Below are 18833 nucleotides of genomic sequence, written 5' to 3'. Positions count from 1 at the left end.
ATTTTTCTTTTCTCTGAAGGAAAAAATCTCCCTGATTTCAATGTGTTATTAGCATAGTGTTGACTGCGTGAATATTTAAATCTTTAATAATCATATGAAATGAACAGTGATTATGACCCATTTGATACCAAATCTATATTCTTTTGATAGATTCAATTGTTAGTTCATTCATCACTTCTTTTAAATGTCATTTTTATACCGATCCATATTACAGCTTTTAGTTACGTTAACAAATGAATGAAAAAAATTGATTTTTTTAATGTAACAATTAGTTCCTAGATATGTATTTCAGTTATAAAGGAAATTAGAATTGTGATCTGAATTTGCGGTGTTCAAAGTCTTTTTTTTATATTCTGAATTCATGTTGGGCTGTCGTCAGAAAAATATGGAGTCATATAGAATTGATTACTGTAAATTCTTTATATTACGCAAATACTTTGTCCGCAATCCCGCTGCTTTGTATCAAATTGCGAGAGTATAAAATCGCAAACTCGGAAATTTTTTCCTTATTTCTTATAAGCTAACTCTCAAAAAATAATGGCGAGATTTTTAAATCGGCGAAGGGTGCTTCTCACGATTTTACGCGGATATTAATTCCTCGCGTTTAATTAGGAATCTACAGTAGTGTCCAAAACCTCTATCTTCTTTTAATTTCAATAAACATGTTAAAAGCTTATTTAGTACGTACGTGTATACTGTGTTGCTATATATATATTTAATGGAGTATTGATGCTGATGATGATCAACAGAAAATATGTTGAGCTATTTATACAATGCCCAAAATTGATTAGAAGTCTGTTGGATTAATTACTGAAGATCCATTGTCTAGGCATTCTAATGCAAACCCAAAATGGAAGCATTTGTGTAAACAATAAGTTTTAAATCAATATACATGTATAATTTGATACAGAATTTTGTTAGAAATCTGCATGTTTTCTTCTCCCCCACAAAATGACCTTGAATTCAAAATTGTCAATTTAGTAATTCATTAAACACACATTGAATGAAAAAAAAATTATTCATGTTTGCTTTTACTTCTGATGTTTATACTAAAATATTACCACTGGTATGTGTATTAGAAACATGGTTATATGAGAAGGCTAGAGATCACTTGATAGCATGAGTGCTGAAGGATCCATGATCCAGCGATATAGAATTTTAAATGCTCAATGGTACCATAGTTTGTACAGAAAGACCCGCGTTTAAAACAAAAGACTAAAAATGAATTTTGATCAGATATCGCAAAAAAGGGAAATAATAACTTTAGTTCCAGTAAAGATAAGGAGTGAATGTGTTTCCATATTATTCTGTGATGTACTTATCTGCTAATGGAATTCATAAGCTTGGTTACTTTTCAAAAAGAATTTCTAAATAAAACACAGACGATTGTCTTTTTAATGAAATGTGATATACGGGGTTGACACGTTTTGAAATGGTTGGCCTTTGTTAATTCAGAAATCCTTTCGGTAACTGTTCTTGTTTGTGTTAAAAAAAATAAAAAACTCTTCATGAACCATTAAATTCTTTCATTAATCTTTGTTGGTATGCATGCACTAGCTTTAAAAAATTTACCATTTGTTACAGCTTAAGCGGAATTATTTCTTCTAATTAAATGTATCCCAACAATCAAAATCTCATGTTCACCGCATATGACATTTTTTTCTATAGAAAAGCGTATTCTTTAAACCTTTCCTAATATTTTCCTTATTTTTCATCTCAGTTTATTCAGCTATTATATAAATGCCATCAACAAAAATGAACAGATTGAAAAATTAAATGTATGAGCCCAAAGCTAACATTGACAAACAATTTGGTAGGTAATGGGGGTAAAACATACAGCCTGAACAGTAAATTGGTGGAGAGTGCTAGATGCTGTTTGCTTTGGCAACATGTTTTATGTACTCCATGTATTCATAAAACCTTCCTCTTATTAGATATTCAAGGTCCTTAAAATGCATGTATATCTTGGGTCTTCGTTTGGAAGAAATGTTCATCGAAGTGAACTTCTTTGTATCATTATCTCATTTATATATTAAACTGTAAAACCTTTTATGTCCTTAAATATTCAATCTGCACAAAATACATGTATATCTTGATTTAGCTGGGATTAGTTCATCAAAGGAAAATTGTTGAATTATTTAACATTTATATAAAAATATCATGAAGTCCTTGAATACTTTGTTTTTTTATGCAATTGACAGGATTATGAAGTCATTTTGCAGTCATACATCTTTTGTAATACATAAATATTATACACAAGATTTGAGCAGTTGTCAATGCGCTGCAACCATTTGCTAGATCATTCTTAACTATATGAAAGAACTGAGTAAAATATCAGGTAAGAAAACATGATGGCCCTATAAAAGATCTGGAGAAATTGATTGGCATGTTCAGTCATGATTTTAGAATGAGTAAAAACTCGTACTTTGGGTAAAAAGTAAAGAAAGACTTCGGAAAATTTGATGCATCAGATGTATTTTAAATTCTATGACTAATCCAGTTCAATCCTTGCTTAATATCTACTATATATCAACCTCATGCCTTAAACGATGGGTAAAAAGTAAAGAAAGACTTCGGAAAATTTGATGCATCAGATGTATATTAAATTCTCTGACTAATCCAGTTCAAACATTGCATTATATCCACTATATATCAACCTTATGCCTTAAACGATAGAAACAATATGGCATCTCGGGTTTCGGCTATTTTGTTCCGTTGCCTAATTAATCTTTTGTTCAAAAAGGCACCCAAGACTTTGGCAGGGTTGCTTATTAGATTAATTATTTATTTGTTAAATATGCTAAATGATGGCATGTCCTTTTGATAGATTTTTTTTCAAAACGTAATTAGTTTCTAAGCAACTCCATAGTTACTAAATTCAACACCACAGCTTGCTGCTTGGTTTAAAATTGATACGGGACTGTAAAAAAAAAGTTATGTCATATTGTCTGACAGTATATTTTCATATTGATAGCGAAAGTTTGCCAAAGGGTATATAATTTATTGTCTTTAAATAGTGCATAATCATTCTGTCCTACGCAAACAGTGGTTTCCATTTGTAAAGATTCGGTAGTTCCTGAAGGGCAAACCCTACTACCCAGTATTTAGTAGTGTTTGTTAGTGGTATCGAAGAATACACAGCTTCTTAACAAAGTCTTTGCTTGGCACACGCGGATAAGATATGAAAGTTAACCGAATGTTGGTTTTAAGAATTAAATGACTGCCTTGGAAAACTACTAAATAAAAGCCTCCCCTATCCAATTCAAAAGAAATAATGTGTAAAGAATGGGAGTTTCCTTGGCTTGTGAGCTATTAAAGCTATCGTCCAATACACATCAGTCCAGTGAACCATTAATGGATTTGGAAAGGTTTCTAGCAATCTTTTTTATAAGAACAGCTTCTTATGCATTTCATTTCAGTCTTTATATCATTTAGGCTGCAACCATATTGATTTTTTAGTCAGTTTGCTGCATAGTCTTTGGGTGTGACATTTGCTTTGCCTTAAATTTTTCCTTTTCATTAAATTGATTTTTTTGTAAGACATTGCTGTACTAGTTGAAAATCTAAGGAAAACATTTACATTGTAATACTCACTTCTTTGTTGCCAATTGATTTAATAATACCTGGTAGTAATTTTATACACCTTTGCCTCTTCATTTTATAGTTGAGTCAAAGCAAAGTTACCTGGTAATTATCCTTTGGGGGAAAAGGCCATACTCTGCAAATTCAAGGCTTTTCAGGGATTACTGAGTAAATAGCTCTATCAGTTTTTCAGTTTATTTTTCTAAATTAAAAGTATATTGCAGTATGGATTTCTCTGTTGGATCCAGAGCTTTCGCTGCAGGCTCCGCAAATAGAAATTACGTTGGTCTTATTGTTTAACATAATTTCTAAACTGAGCGAAAGAATTGACACAAAAACTGACGACTCAGGTAGCTGTCTTTAAAATGCAACTTTATTTTTACCTGTGAAAGTTTTGGTTTTGTGTAGGGATAAATGACATAATCCAGAAGTCTTTTTACGGCTACCAGTTTCAAAATTATAGAGTACTTGTCTCTAAAGTAAAGCTCTGTGGAATCAATAAATAGACCTGAAAATGATGGAACGATAATTCGAGTGTTCTAGCCAGATCTATATTTATAAAAAAATCTTAGGCAGTTTAAACATCTCGACCGCGTGTTTTTATTTTTGGTTGCATTTTATTAGCACTCTACAAATTGTATTGTACTTTTTCACCCGACAATTTTCATTTTATTTTTTGAAAGGGATTCTACATGGTATTTAAAATTTATTTTTTGGTGATAAAACTAAGCTTGGTAGTCTCTGGAAGACTTTAAATGGGTATACACTTTCCTCTAGACTATTTAAACAGGTGCCCTAGACCATCTTTTTTTTAAATGTATAGATGTGATCAGATCAATTTGTTTGAAGGCATAGAGAATTTTAAATCACCTATCTTTATTCTGATTTTGCAAATAGGGTGGTAACAAAGTATTTTTCGGTGCTTCATGTGGAGATTGAGGTATCGGGAACTTTACGGAAAGTCTAATTGACATCTAATTACATTGCTTAAGGTATACTTTAACAGTTACGTGAAAAAGGAATATGGTTAAGATATTAATATCTTAATGGAGTCTTTGCTGTGTCCTATGGATATGAAACCACATGTACAAAAGAATTGGATTTGAAGCTATTTCAATATTTGACAAACTTATCGGAGGCATTAAGAGGTTTACAGGCCTCGCTTGATTTAAATATTTGTGTATTGCGACCTGAATGGCTCTGACTATTGGGTAGGATAGTATTGATTGAACAAAGGGAGAAAATACAGTTAAAATATATCAGTGATTGGAATATTAATTCTGAGCCTCATAAAACTTTGTGACGTAATCCCGAATCAGGGTGATCTATCTGTTGTGTATTGAAAGCAAGCAGACTGTGGTTAACTTTCATTGGAACGAAGCGGTGAATGAGTGTTTGAGTACTCGATTTCTCTATAGACCCCCTTGGTTACCACGTGTAAAAGATACCTAGAGACAGGGCTTGCAAGTCTGTTTTGTTTTACTTTGCAAAAATAATATCTTAAGGACTAAATATTAAAGTGAGACTGACTTCATTCAAAAGTTTTATTGAATCGACTTCATACTTGGGCTTATATAATGTCAGTCCTTGTGGCATGAATGGATTCCAATCAATAAGAGATTTGTGTTCAGACTTTAAGACCTTTTCCTAACTGTTGGATAATTACGGTATGGAAGCATAATTATGATGACTAAACACAGGACCTTCCAGACACAATCAGGGGACATATTCCCCCCGCTACCTGCCATTGATCTAGGATGGAAAGCTCAACCAAAAGTAAGATCTCTTGAGAACACCCACCACAAGCCGGGGGGAGGTAATGTTGAAATTCCCCAAAGCAAATTACAGTGGTCAGCTGAACCAAAAGTTGGCTCGCGTGACGAAAATCACGCCAATAGGAGTAAGAAGAGACCTCGAAGCTACGACGGGATTGAGTATATAAAATTCCCCAGTATATACCGTAAGAGAGTGAATGATTTGAATCGATGGGAGGATCCCAAAACCACAGAAGAAGGTGCATACGTTCATATCGTGAACAAAAAATTTCAGGGAGCCCCAAAGGTTGGTTCTTTGGACAATGTTCATCATAAACCAGGGGGTGGTGATGTGAGAATTGTGGACGAAACTCCGCGCTGGGAGACTACTGCCAAAGTAAAGTCTCTAGACAATGTGACATACCGAGCGGGAGGAGGAAACGTCCAGATTGCAAGCGAACCTCTCCACTGGAAAGCTGCTCCAAAAGTCGGGTCTTTAGATAACAAGCATTATACACCAGGTGGTGGACAAGTGCAAATACCTGAGGAAAAGCTTCATTGGAAAGCTGCACCAAAAGTGAGATCCATGGATAATGTTACGTACTCACCCAGGGGAGGAGAAGTGAAGATTGTGGATGAGAGACCAAGATGGAAGGCAGAGCCAAAAGTTGGATCACTAGATAATGCTCACTACCAGCCAAAACAAGGAAATGTGTCAATAGTGAATGAAAAGCCTGTCTGGGATGCACACCCTAAAGTGAGTTCTTTGGACAATATCACCTATCAACCTGGGGGAGGAAATAAGACAATTGTTAGTCAGAGGACCCAGTGGAATGCTTCCCCTAGGGTAGGATCCTTAGATAATGCTCATTACCGGCCCGGTGGAGGAGAGGTGCAGATACATGAAGAAAGACTCAAGTGGAATGCTTCGCCAAGGGTCGGGTCTCTAGATAACAAAACATATAGACCGGGAGGTGGAGAAGTCAGTATAATCAACGAAACTCCACGCTGGCAGGCAACGCCAAAAGTTGGATCCCTGGATAATGCTCACTATCAACCAACAGGAGGAAATGTCTCCATTGTCAACGACCCCAGGCACTATCAGAGTGATGCAAAAGTCCACTCCCTGGACAACGTCCATTACAAGCCGGGAGGAGGGGACATCAAAGTGCCAATCAAAATCATGCCGTATCCGATCGGATCGCTGAATGATCTTCCACATCCAGGTACATGCAGTTCCCGATCTTCTCCCCGCAGTAGGAGCAATGTAACAACCAGACGGCGCCGATTCAGTCATTCTAGCTCAATTCATACTGTTGCTTGAGTTGAGGAGTCGTAAGTCCACAATATAATGACCTGCATGGTGTTGTATTGCATGTTGTGAGGCTTTCGCTGTCCAATTTTTGTTTCTAATGAAATTCAGGTTGCATTTTCTTAACACAACTAAAAGCATGATCTCAAAAAAGATTACAATTATTTGTGTCAATTTCATTTTGTTTCATCCCATTACAAGTTGCAGGAGTGTTTAGAACAGATAAATCTATTGATGGTGTAATTTGGAAGATTATACTGTAATTATAGGGGTTTCAATTTATAGATAGAATTCTTTACTCCCTTATTTGTTTAACTTTGATTTTAAGTTGGGTTGGGGAATTTTAAATTTAAAAAGTAACTATTTTTTTTATCTTGCGGGGAAGGGAGGGAGTGTCTGCTGTGGTAACCAAAACATTGAATCAAGAAAACCTGAGTACCAATTATAGTTATTTCAACATGAAGAGCAGTTCAGCAATAAAATCTCTTGTCCAAATTTAAATGCTTTAAACTGCCCGCTTTGTCTATGCAAATACCATGACATTTTAACAACAAATTAAGTTTTTTTATGAGATGTTTTCTCCAACTAAAATAATATGTTAATTTTTGTTTCGAAAATGCTTTCTGAATTTCCATGGTCTGCAAACAGCAACAGTATTAGTTGTGTGGTTTGACATTGATTGCACTCGATGGCGTCCAAGGTTTTGATTACATGTACTTGCCGTAGGGAGACAATTGGTTCTTGCAGATTAAGATAATACAACTCAGATACTCTGAAATATGATATTTCTGAGCAGTTTTTGAAAAATATAATAACCATTTGATTGTCGAGACAGATTTCAATGCATGACGTCCTGTGATTATTTGATTAAGATTTTGAATACTAAAGTTTACTAATACGACCGATAAGCATTTTCAAGCTTAATGGTGTTTCTATGCCTTCAGTTGTTTAACACTAACATATTTTTACAAATGTTCTCATGATATAGGCAGAAAAAGTCGATTAAACAGTCGATCATCGTCCAACAGTAAAGGATGATGGGAAGTGTTGTAAGTGCTTAGTTACGACAACTTTCATGTTCCTTTTCAGAGTAGCTGCTGAGTTGAATAGAGTACTCTCCCTTAGTTTTGCTAATTTCAAAACATGTATTTGTTGTAGATCTGTATGCTATTTGTTTTGGCAATCATGCCTATAAGCAGAATATACCTGGTTGCACAATCAGACTTTTCTTTCACTGTGTATAGACCTTTTTCTCATTCTCTGTTTGAGTCTGGGTAGAAGTGCCTCCTTCCTATGAAAATTCAGGAAAGCTTGCTCAAGATTTGCCCTTTGTGTAGATATGTTTTGGAGTAAACATATTGACTTGGGTTAAAAAGAGAAATCAAGATTTTATCATTGCCATTTGGCAAGCTGTTTTCATTAAATTTCTTGAGCAGGCTGTGAAACGTATTTTCATCAAGGTATTGGGATCTCTTGTATACCACATAAAAATTTGCATTTGCTCAAACATTTTGTTGACAACCACCATTCTTATTCAGGGTCAGATGGCAAAGGATATTCCCATTCCAGATAAACAGTGGTTTGTATAGTATTTATCTCCCCTTGCTATGCTGTGTCATCACTTGTGGCTTTTTTCATATCTCTGCCTTGGTAACTTCAATCAATCAAAAGTATTATTTTTTTTAAATCACTGATAAAAGCATAGTAGTACTTATCAAAATAGTTGTGTATATCCATATTAGGTCTGATTTTATTGGGCAGGCACATTTTGCGCATATGTCTTGGATATGGAATGTATGATAAACCTTGTTCAAATATTTCATGCTTTTGTCTCATCTCAAAAATCTGCTGAATAGTTCTTGCTTTTACACACAAGCCTTATTATGGGAAAGAATTTGAATTTGGTGTTTAAGTGGCCAAGGGGGTTTTAATAACCTTAAAGAAGGGGTTGGATAGGATAAAGTTAAATCACTTATCCTAGCTAGGGATTAATCAAATAAAAACCAATCGTTTCATACTTTTAATAATGCTAAACGTTTAATAATCTGTACTTTCTTATACATGTATTTCACTTAACCATATATACCACTAACTACTCTCTAGAATTAAAGGGGAAAACCCACACTCCCTACAAAAGGTAAAGGGGAGATTCTTTATGTTTTAAATAAGATTATCAAAGAGTGGGTAACTATCTCCTTGAAAAAAATTTTCATTACCTGTAAGGTCTTATGTACGAACCGTAATATAGGGTTAATCAAAGTCGAGGGGGTAACTCATAAGACAGTCTTGTCACTCTTGTGACGCAAAAAGAATTATCTATCATATCCTAGAATAGATCACCATTTGCAATAGAACATGCCCTGAAAGGATAAATATTAACTTTATCTTTTGGGGCTTGCCAGGTAAATATTGACTCCTGGTAGCAGGATTACACATGGAGCTGCTATTGGTCTCCTTTTTTAGCTTTATTTGAAGCAAGATGTTCCAGTGTATGTGCTTTAAGTGGATTCAGTAATAAGACATTTTGTGGAATGCATGACACAATGTCGGGCTCAAACATTGCAATGGCTGTTTTTTACAGTTGGCTTGAAAAATTATTTAGCTAGCTCTTGAAACATTTCTATGCAAACATCAAATGTTAATCATGAAAGCGTATGTTGATATAACAGCATGTTGGTTAAGACATCTTAATATGGGGTAAAATAGAATTCACCCCTTTCAGGTATAAAAATAAAGCAGACTTTTCTTATTCATATTTGTGAGTTAAGTCTGTACTTTTGTCAACATCCCATTGACATGGGAAATGCAAATACCCCTACAAAAGTGGCTTTTAAATTTCAACATTAGAGGATTAAAAAGTGACAGTTTTCAGAATAGAAAGACAATTTGAAAAATTTAAGAATGTCTTCTTTGCTTCTTCATGGTAAAATTCTTGCATGTTGTAAAACTCGTGTATCTATTAATGCTAACTTTGCTGATTTGTTTGGGGTTTTTATATTTACAGATAGAAACACAAAAACTAAACTTCAAGGAAAGCGCCAAGTCTCGGACGGATTCAGGGACCGCAACTCCAAAAGCCCAAACGGAAAGCGTGAACTCACAAGATAGCGTTAACTAATCACTATTCCTTTGTCTTTCTCATCTACAAATTCAATGTTTAGGTTGACTCTCAATTATTCCCACGTATTCTTTTGGAGCAGAGAAAAAACATTTGGGAGATTCATGTGACCCTTGTTAATATGGCAGTGTCGGCAAGCTTTTTCGTAATTGCTCTAATGTTGTGCTTCAAGATTTGATGCTTAACGGATAAAGGGAGGCAATCTTCTTTTGGTAATTTTTTTTTGTATTTCGCAGTGTATAGTATACTTTTTAGAAATATCAATATTTGGAATGTAGATAAAAGAAAACAGGATCAGAAAAACATATGTATTGTATATTACAGTATATTTTCAAAAATACTTTGTGTTAAAAAAAAAACCGAAATAAGTTAAATTTTCTCAAAAAATGTTGGGAGGCCATATTTATTAATGATTGTAATTGCTCATTGATAAATGTATGATGTGCATTGTATTCTCAGATATGTTGTCATTTTGTACATTTCGACAATATCACATTTTTTTTCTCTCTCTCTGCACAAAAAAAAATTCAATCCTCAACACAACTGAAAGATGGATATTTTTCACAGTTTGACTAAACACCATGTTTTTTACTACATCTGTGAAATGTTTCCTTTTTTTACCCTTTATTGTTAAGTTTGTGTTTTGTTCCAAGCATCTGTTACACATTTCCATTTTTTGTTTTTAATCAGATTTTTATTTGTCATTAGGAATAACAGAGGTTAGCAGGTTTTAGATTCTGTATAATGGAAACAAGATTCTTGTTCTGAAGGGGCTTATTTCAGATTGATGACAAAAGTTTTCACAACTTCCAAAATGCTTCTGTATAATAAAGTCTTAAACAGAGAGCTTTCTGTCCGCAGTTCTGTCTTGCATTTTTTGTTAGCACTTTCTATTCATAGCTGATGAACAGAACAATTTATGTTAGTGAAAATGGTTGTGTTTTCGTTTTAAAGTATTACTTTCTACAAGAAAAGGGGGACAACTCCAAATATTAACTGTCTTTTAAAGTCATCATTTGTATTCATTGCACTTAATTTATATATATCCCTTAACTTATAACAATGACAAAAAAACCTTCATTCTCAAATTTGTAGAATTTCAAATATTCAAACTTATCAATGATATCAGTTATTTTGCAGTTAAACCGGAGTCTGTAGATACAATTGTTTAGAATGTTCTGTATTACGAACTAAGTAGATTTTAGTAATGAGCACTTGTAGCTATTTGTAACATTGCTTATAGATATGCATTAAACTGTAAAAAACAATCTTTTTTTGTTTATTGTTGTCATCAAAGTTGACTGGACTTTAAAAGATTGAGATAATTAGAGATAGATTTCTGATCATACACTTTGGAACATCCATGTAAAGGTTTAATTGGGTCAAAGAACTAAGTTATCAATCTTGTTAAATGTCAATTTAATCATAAGAGATAAAACAATGTTTGAGGTTCAAGATTTTTAATTCAAATAAAAAAAAAATATTGCACAAACTTTAAACATGCAACAGGAGTAACAATATACAACAAAAACATTTGCACATGTTTTTTTTTTCAAAACAAAGTGTGGCCTGATTCATTAAGGAATTACAAATTAAAGCTCTGCCTGGTCTCCTTCCTTGGTCTTTGCCATGTCGTACTTCCTGACATGTCATACTTTAGAATCATAAATATTCATAATATTCATGGTGGCTGTTTTCACGTACGTATACGATACCCATCAACCAAAAGATTTACATCCTCAACGAATTATGAAGATAGATCTACATTCTTTTTTCATAAGAATTAATCAACGAAATTACATCACTAATAACTTGGAGAAAAAAAGTAAACAACAAAAAAAAGTCGCAATCCACGAAAGTTGGCCGTAGTGGATTTAAATGGTTCCATTGTACATTGGTCCAGTGGTCAGGAGAGAGACTCTACGAGCGCCAGGGTCCTCCGTACACAGCCTGCGGGGTTACCGATCTCCTCGGGGAATGGTGACGGCTGAAATTGAAAATGGTACAGACTGTACAGACATCAGGAGGATTGCTCAGTAATTCATCCGCGATTCAGGAGAAGGGTCAGGGCCCCATCCCATAATAAAAATTATTGGACGCCCCCTTAGGCAAAATTATCCTTCAGAAAACACCCCAGCCGGGATAACATTGTAGATCCGCTCATAGTAAAATTACTTAAATTTTGTAGCTGCAAAGTGGGCTTACAAAAAATTACAGGCTGTTAAGTATAACTCAGGTACGATAAATGTTAAAAGAGTAAAAGTAAAATGTTTCGGACTGCACAAATGTCTTGAAAATTCACAATCCCTTAAACACATTCTTAGTAACAGTCACACTTAATTTTGAGAGTTCAAAAATTACGCGGACACTTCTACTATCTCTTCTTACAAAGGTCAAAAAGCATTGAAATCGCACAAAAAAAACGTTTATTTATATAACAGTAGTTTTATCGATGTCCTAGATTTATGACAAATATTGCAGTTGTGATATCGGAGCATTTTGGAAAAATTATAAATTCCAAAATTAATCTCTGTTTATTTTTGGATAGTTCGCGTAAAAATGTCGGCAAACATTTCTGTAGTTTCCTATTATTGTTCTATCCTTAGGGGCTACTTCATTATGCTACATTTCACAGTTAATAATCAAGTCACGTACCGAACTAGCGTGGTCGGCGCCCGGTTGCTCCATCCCTTCTTTCCCCTCTTCTGTCTTCATCTTCTCATCCACCGACAGAAACAATTTACTCTCACTCTGTTCTTCCCTCTGTTTCAGATCTTCTTCGTCATCATCATCCTTCGGGGGCCAGTTCTCCAACTTGGCTCGTTCTTAAAAAGACCAAAGAAATATATATATTGTTGTTCACAAGATGGCACCAATGTGACTTATTGATGTATTTTAGAAAACTGGTAACTTTTACTGGATTCTTATTTGTCAAAGGGTGTTATAGTATAATACATGTCGTTTTGAATCTTCTAAAAAAGAACAAAATAGAAGTTTTTGGGGCCAGCATTTAATATATTAAACATTTATGGTGGCAAAAGCCGGGCATAAAAACAATTTTAAAATTCAAGCACAATACAATGGCTTCCTCTTAGTTTTGGAGTTATCTCGCATCGTTTGGCTATCAGATTTGAAAATGCCAATGGTCCCAACACGTCCCGACTTTAAACGTTGCGATTCTTTGGACAGTCGTAAGGTAAACTTTATGTGTCCGAGAAAGTAGAGAAATTATTTAGCTTTAGGGATAATCGTCATCGATTACGTGGTTATCCAGGCCGTTTTTAACGTCTTCAAAACTGTCGAGGAGAAGGTCGATTGTTTGTTCAGCTTCATATCATGCAAGTTGTATTTTTTTTCCTTTTCAGAAATACCCCTGTACAAAATGCCATCCGGTTTATAAAATAAATATTGATAAAAGCTTTAACTTAGTCCTGATTTTCCATACAGCCATTGCAGCAAGAGTCGGGGGCTTTTTATATGGTCTCTTGACAAGAGGATGCATGGGATATGGCGGAAAGATGCTGTTTGAACCTTTCCTACGATTTACGTAAGACACATCAGAGGTGGTGATGACTTGTCTCAAGACGTGTAGCCAAGTATAGAATTTTGATCCCAATATGGTTTTATTTGAAGAGAATCCCTCTAAGTTTGTTCATTGGCTTAAAAATGCCCAGGCTTTTAGGCATCCATCTTCGCTAGCCAAGGGTTTTCGGTCCACTTCGAAGTGGGCCGAAAACCCTTGACTAGCGAAGATGTTAGGCATCCGTCCGAACACGATTGAAATTACGTATAACCTTACAGAATTGGAACAAGATCTTCTAGGTCTCGGCAAATCTCTGGTGTATTTTTTCCACAAATATTTTGTCGAATCGTTTCGAAATGCCATGCATGGCTGTTGAGTCGTACAGAAGTCGTTGCACATAGCGCAATCGCTACATAATCTTGAACACCCTACTCGAACACAATGTTGGAATTTTCCAGAACCTCGTTGTACTACACAAACAACAAGGATCGTCGGTTGCAGGGAGTTTGTGACAAAGGATATAACAATGATAAGTAAGCACTTCATATTCAAGGATATGTATATGCGCAAGTACGTGTAATTCAACAGCACTTCGATTGCTAATTAAAACTGCAATTACAACTGAAACATCATTTATAAGATGCGTTATTTTGGAGACTTGCAGCTAAAGCCTCTAATTAAACAACGCTTCTATTTGATTACCGCCCGTTTTGAGATTTCTGGACCAATGCTTACCTCTTATCTGTTGCTGCTTCTCCTGAAATGTTGACGCTTTGTGGGTGTGATAAGTTGCAAACATCACTCACTACTATCTCATTATCTTATCTACTGGTACTAGAAAGTACAGCAATTAATTGCACGGCGACGCACTGTAAAAAGAACCCTGACAATACATTTATCGGTAGACCGATCGGAGCTAATTTCATGGAAACCTGCACATGAAAAGATTAAGAAATCTTACCGGAACTTTAACAAAGCGTTATTACAATCGTTGATTACGATTTGTTGTTTTTCGAAAGTACCAACAGTACATATGAACCAGTTTATAGGGATAAAAATGTAGAAAAGATTTTCGCGGTTCATTTCCATGTTGTCAAAAAAAAGTATGCAAAGGTTAAGACACGTGAAAACGAAACTGTATATCATTGGCCGTTTATGACAGACCATGCTTCTTATAGCTTCATCAACCAGATTTGCCTCGGATGAGATACCAGTATAAAAATTATAAGGGTATACCAAAATTAGCTCACAGTTTCAACTAGAAACAAAAAGTGTTTTATTACAGTGGTATATATAAGTAGTCATCCATGATGACAATACTTGGTTTACAATAATCAACTATTGCAAATCCAACAGAAAAGGTAACTTTTTATTTTAAAAACTGTATTACGGCATGTATGATCCCATCCTTGCTTCTAAATTACTCTTATTTGGATCCAGCTAGCATTTAAATCAAGACAGAATTCTTTAATGATGTCGATTGCCATAAAAAGGGTGCTATCGAGAGTGCCCAAGTAACAGATTTTTTAAAAAGTTCAGCACCGGTTCATCTCTCTGGACAAAGCTCTGGACATTTTGTTCAACCATACATGTATCTATGGCAGGCCAAATTCACAACAATGGGCTAAAAGTAGTTTCCCAGTTGATAAATTAGATTTATCGACTGTTAATTATGGTTTACAAACGTACCGCAAACTATAGTTCACGATTCGTTAACTATTGTTTTCATCTGTAAATTTATATTATGGTTGTAAACTATAGCTTACGAATAATAATCTAAGTTTATTTGTTTGCAAATAACGTTAACAAGAAATTTTGCTTTTAAATTTTGATTCGCATCTGTAAACTAGAATTTACATTCGTTAACTGTAATTAAGAGTTGTTAATCATAGTTGTACAATTGTGAAACTATATTTATCAGATAAACTATGTTTTGCAATTGCAAATAGTTGTTTTCAGAGACAATTATAGTTTTGCAATTCTGAAACATAGATGATAGTGTTAACTATGGTTTACATATATGAAATATACAGATTAAGAGCGTTAATAAAAGTTTCACAGATGATAAACTAGGTTTATCGATCGACTGTCAATTATAGTTTACAAACCCTCAACTATAGGTAACTGTTAACTATTGTTTACGAACCCTAAATAGATGTGAAATTGAGATTAACGTTGTTAACTAGTTTTTTGTCCGTAAACTATAGTTTACAACCGTTAAACCTAGTTTATCGTATGTGAAACTACATGTATGATTAGCTAATTTTTATAAATTTGGCGTGTCATACATATCACCCCTACCAAAAGTATGAAGGATATTAATTGTTCAAGGAATAGATAATAATTTTTTTATGGGGTGATCATTACAGTCGGGCATTTAATCAAATCCAAATAAAGCCCAAAGAGCTTTATGATAGATTAAATCACGTTACGATATCATTTTTATAAGGTCTTATTTGTCATGTAAAAAACACCACCAACAAAAGTGGTTACTAGTCAGTCTAGGCAACGGGCTATCATGAGACATACGGATTTTAAAAAAGTAAAAGACGGACTGGGGGAAAAACACAACCTAGCACTGGTATAATTATCCGGCACAGCGTTATGTTCATGTCTGTACAATGAACACATCAAATTCACCAAATCCCAAAACATCTGAAAGCTTTACCTCCCCCATTCCTTTACTCAACTATGGAATGCAGTTACAAAACTGCTGGCATTTTATTTTATTCTCCTGCAGTGAGAGAAAGAGACAATTTTATGGACCGCCTTGAGATCAATCACTGTTTTCGCAAATCCTGATTTATACGAATTCAAAGCCGATTGCGGTTATCTTCGTGGATTAACAGAAAATAAATCAGTCATAAGAGTTAAAACGCGAAAAACTCGCGACTCTCATGTTTTTTTATGAAGTAATTCCGCTATTACATATGTATACAAATCAGTATCATGAACCACATTTACATGCCTGATTCTTCCTATGGAAAACTGTTGAAATTTCATTTCGACATTGAATAACCGCACGCTAGACGTCTTTCACTGCAGCTTGTTAATTAAGTCAGTAATTCAATTAAACAGTTTTACATGCAATGATTATAATTAAATAGAAGATATCAAACATGTCTGAGGTAGAACGATCGTCGAAGAGATATTGTATGAAGTCACAAAATTTGCAAATATGGGGTTTGGTTTTCAACTTTGCGTCAATAGTTTTTCGATTTAAAGCAAATGATTCAAACAATAAAACGCTTTCCTTGGTGATATTTGCGGGATATGAAGGTGGCCACATTGAAGAAAAAATACATAACCCGCGTTTTCTAAAATGCTTCCGTAGCTTTTTTAAAAACAAAGGTCTGAAAATCTTAAGTTCTGTCTGAGATTTGTACATCGCTTTTGTCAGCTGTCTATAAGCTTCTGGGTGTTGTTATCTTTGTGTATTTTGAAAGCAATCCTGTTATACCTCCATGGTCTCTAATTGGGCGCTTCGAGATAAAAACTTTTACGTTTTTCAATAAGGTATTTTCCAACATGCCTTCAGAATCCCGCTGAAAACATGGCTGCATTGATTTAAATTGAATGTTTCTGATTTAATTAATGTTTGGTGTTTAACGTTTAAATACGATATGAATTATAATCTAGTTAGAAGGCAAAACTAAAAAGCACATCAATAAATAAAAAAAAAAATTGTGGTGATATAACTCAACAAAAACTATAATGCTTAAGTTGCACTTATGTATTTTCTTACCTTTCACGATAGATTTATTGTCTCAAAATTGTTTGAAATAAACAAACCGCACTTTATTACGCAGTTTTGGTTTCCGAATGCATGTACTTGTATTTATCTTTACATATTAGAACCCCCAGGCAGTGAATAAAAAAAAAACGTACTGCGTACATAGTACCAAAAAAACCCCAAACAAACAAAAAGTAACATACAAAATTTCCATAATAGGAAAAAGAAAGTCTTCCTAAAACAATATCTTTTTTTTCTTGTTCTTGACTATAAAATTTAGATTTTTGTTAGGCCTGGGACATAGTTTCAAATTTCTTTAGAGGTGAAATTTTGTCTTTGTTTGGACAGTTCCAGCTAGAAATAATCCATTTCCTTTGTAATATTGGCTATAATATTTTAAAGTTTTTTTTAAATATACGCGCCTAGCCTCTTTTCAACTGACACTTATTCAAGAAAATTTGTCAAAATTCAATATCAAAAAACAAAAAAACAACGTAAAACAGATCTAGAACAAAACACTTTTGGTAATATCCAATTACCACTGATTACCTGGATCAAAGTCGACGCTATCATTGTCGTCCTGTAAATTCAATGCCCAGATTTTCACTCGATTTTGGTCCGAATCCGTCCCAGAATCGCCATCATGCATTGCCCAGTCCGTGACAGAGTAAGATTTATTCATGTCTACACACGGGAAGCCTCCAAATCTTTTTACAAACAAGGTCTATAGCCGTGTGAAGTTGAGTAAAGTCGGGTACACAAAGATGCTTTTATGTTCCATTTCAATACCACTAACCTATGTCTATCGAAAGAATCATTTATCAGTCGAATGGAATTGTTTACGATCGATCAATAGACGATTTAGAAAACATTTAAATAGATTTATTTGACATAATATTTACTTTCCATATTCATAAGAAGTTATCTTCGCCAGGTAGGGACGGTATTTTGTAAATTGAGTTCCAGAATTCGGTTCTATTGTTCGGAAAGCAGTTGAATATCGCGGATGGATAAATTGGTATATTAAAGGTTTAAAATTCAACTTTTGAACGTTTCGTCTAATAAATCTAGTCTAAATTCCAAAAAAATTGGTTATGATGTTGGTAAAGAGCTTGGATTACTGAAGCATGCCAAATCCAATTGAAACCATTGTCATAACGACATTGTTGTAAATCACATAAGCGACCGGGGCCATGTACCGTCTGCTCAAGGAACGGATCCCCTGGATATAATCAACAATACGTTAGATTCTTTACTCAAAATTACGGGTTATTCTTTGGATTTCTTTTAATTTTCAAACTCTGGTCATAAATGCTGTGGATTACAACTTGCACGGTTCTTTTTGAAGTTTAAAATTTATTTTTTTCCAGACACAATGCATTAATTTCTTTCAATTCTTGACCAAATTTCTTTATAAATGCTGTAGATTACTACAATTTATTCCACTGGTAAATTTTAAAGCCATGGTCTGCACCCTGGGGATCTATTCACAAAATCGTACGTTTAATCGTAGACGTAAGTTTGACGTAAGATTTTTTTGTCAAGATTTCGCTTATTCACAAAATGTCGTACGTGTGACGTTACGTCAAAAAACAGTAGTAAGTTTACGTCTACTACTGGGTTGACGTAAGTCTATAATTGATATGTTTATAGTTGAGTTATGGCAGTTCTAGGGACTACCTTCATTTCGTCATAAGCAAAATTAAGAGAAGAAACTCCTATTTGATAACGCGCTATGGTTTACCACGAGAAGACAGTGCCAGAACTCCTTTTGTATCCCGTGTTGCAAAATATATAAATGGTGGTCAGAA

At 34.4% G+C, this 18833-nt stretch overlaps 3 protein-coding genes across 18 annotated transcripts in view; 2 read left to right on the top strand and 1 right to left on the bottom strand.

The window, feature by feature from the left end:
- The window catches only part of LOC117680391 (microtubule-associated protein 2), a 30901-nt gene extending 20744 nt beyond the window's left edge, over positions 1-10157 (top strand). For 8 of the 14 annotated variants that reach the window (XM_066084342.1, XM_034473182.2, XM_066084341.1 and 5 more), the window contains 2 exons: positions 8187-8227; positions 9653-10157. In XM_066084342.1, coding sequence (XP_065940414.1) covers positions 8187-8227; position 9653 — 42 coding nt within the window. In that variant the 3' untranslated portion in view covers positions 9654-10157. The remainder of the gene's footprint in view (positions 1-8186; positions 8228-9652) is intronic. The other 6 variants (XM_034473174.2, XM_066084337.1, XM_066084334.1 and 3 more) reach the window with 1 other exon arrangement.
- LOC136269469 (uncharacterized) lies at positions 2618-8227 on the top strand. The gene is made up of 2 exons (XM_066084343.1): positions 2618-6562; positions 7637-8227. Exons 1-2 carry the CDS (start codon positions 5266-5268, stop codon positions 7684-7686), a joined length of 1347 nt encoding a protein of 448 aa, XP_065940415.1. The 5' UTR covers positions 2618-5265; the 3' UTR covers positions 7687-8227.
- Positions 10158-11329: 1172 nt separating the features above from the next.
- Positions 11330-17844, bottom strand: LOC105318295 (uncharacterized). Of its 3 annotated transcripts, XM_066083999.1 has the most exons (4): positions 14251-14269; positions 14025-14158; positions 12422-12591; positions 11330-11753 (listed from the first exon to the last, which is right to left on the bottom strand). In XM_066083999.1, the coding sequence occupies exons 2-4, from the start codon at positions 14086-14088 to the stop codon at positions 11673-11675; spliced, it is 315 nt and encodes a 104-aa protein (XP_065940071.1). In that variant the 5' UTR covers positions 14089-14158; positions 14251-14269; the 3' UTR covers positions 11330-11672. The 3 variants fall into 3 exon arrangements, with proteins under 3 accessions (XP_065940071.1, XP_011413640.2, XP_011413641.3); XM_011415338.4 differs by lacking the exons at positions 14025-14158; positions 14251-14269 and adding an exon at positions 17572-17844; XM_011415339.4 differs by having other exon boundaries at positions 14025-14323.
- Between the last annotated feature and the right edge of the window lie 989 nt (positions 17845-18833).

This window comes from Magallana gigas, chromosome 5 (genome assembly GCF_963853765.1).
Source record: "Magallana gigas chromosome 5, xbMagGiga1.1, whole genome shotgun sequence".
Taxonomy (NCBI): domain Eukaryota; kingdom Metazoa; phylum Mollusca; class Bivalvia; order Ostreida; family Ostreidae; genus Magallana; species Magallana gigas.
This window is presented reverse-complemented; position numbering and strand designations above follow the sequence as displayed.

Bases quoted from the DNA above. Each gene is read 5' to 3' on its own strand.
- LOC136269469 (XM_066084343.1), top strand. From the start codon at position 5,266: ATGATGACTAAACACAGGACCTTCCAGACACAATCAGGGGACATATTC. The intron at 6,563-7,636 runs GTACATGCAGTT...CTCATGATATAG, and splicing joins GAATGATCTTCCACATCCAG to GCAGAAAAAGTCGATTAAAC.
- LOC105318295 (XM_011415338.4), bottom strand. From the start codon at position 17,704: ATGAATAAATCTTACTCTGTCACGGACTGGGCAATGCATGATGGCGAT. The intron at 12,592-17,571 runs GTAATCAGTGGT...GGTCTTTTTAAG, and splicing joins TAGCGTCGACTTTGATCCAG to AACGAGCCAAGTTGGAGAAC. The intron at 11,754-12,421 runs GTACGTGACTTG...TTTCAATTTCAG, and splicing joins GCGCCGACCACGCTAGTTCG to CCGTCACCATTCCCCGAGGA.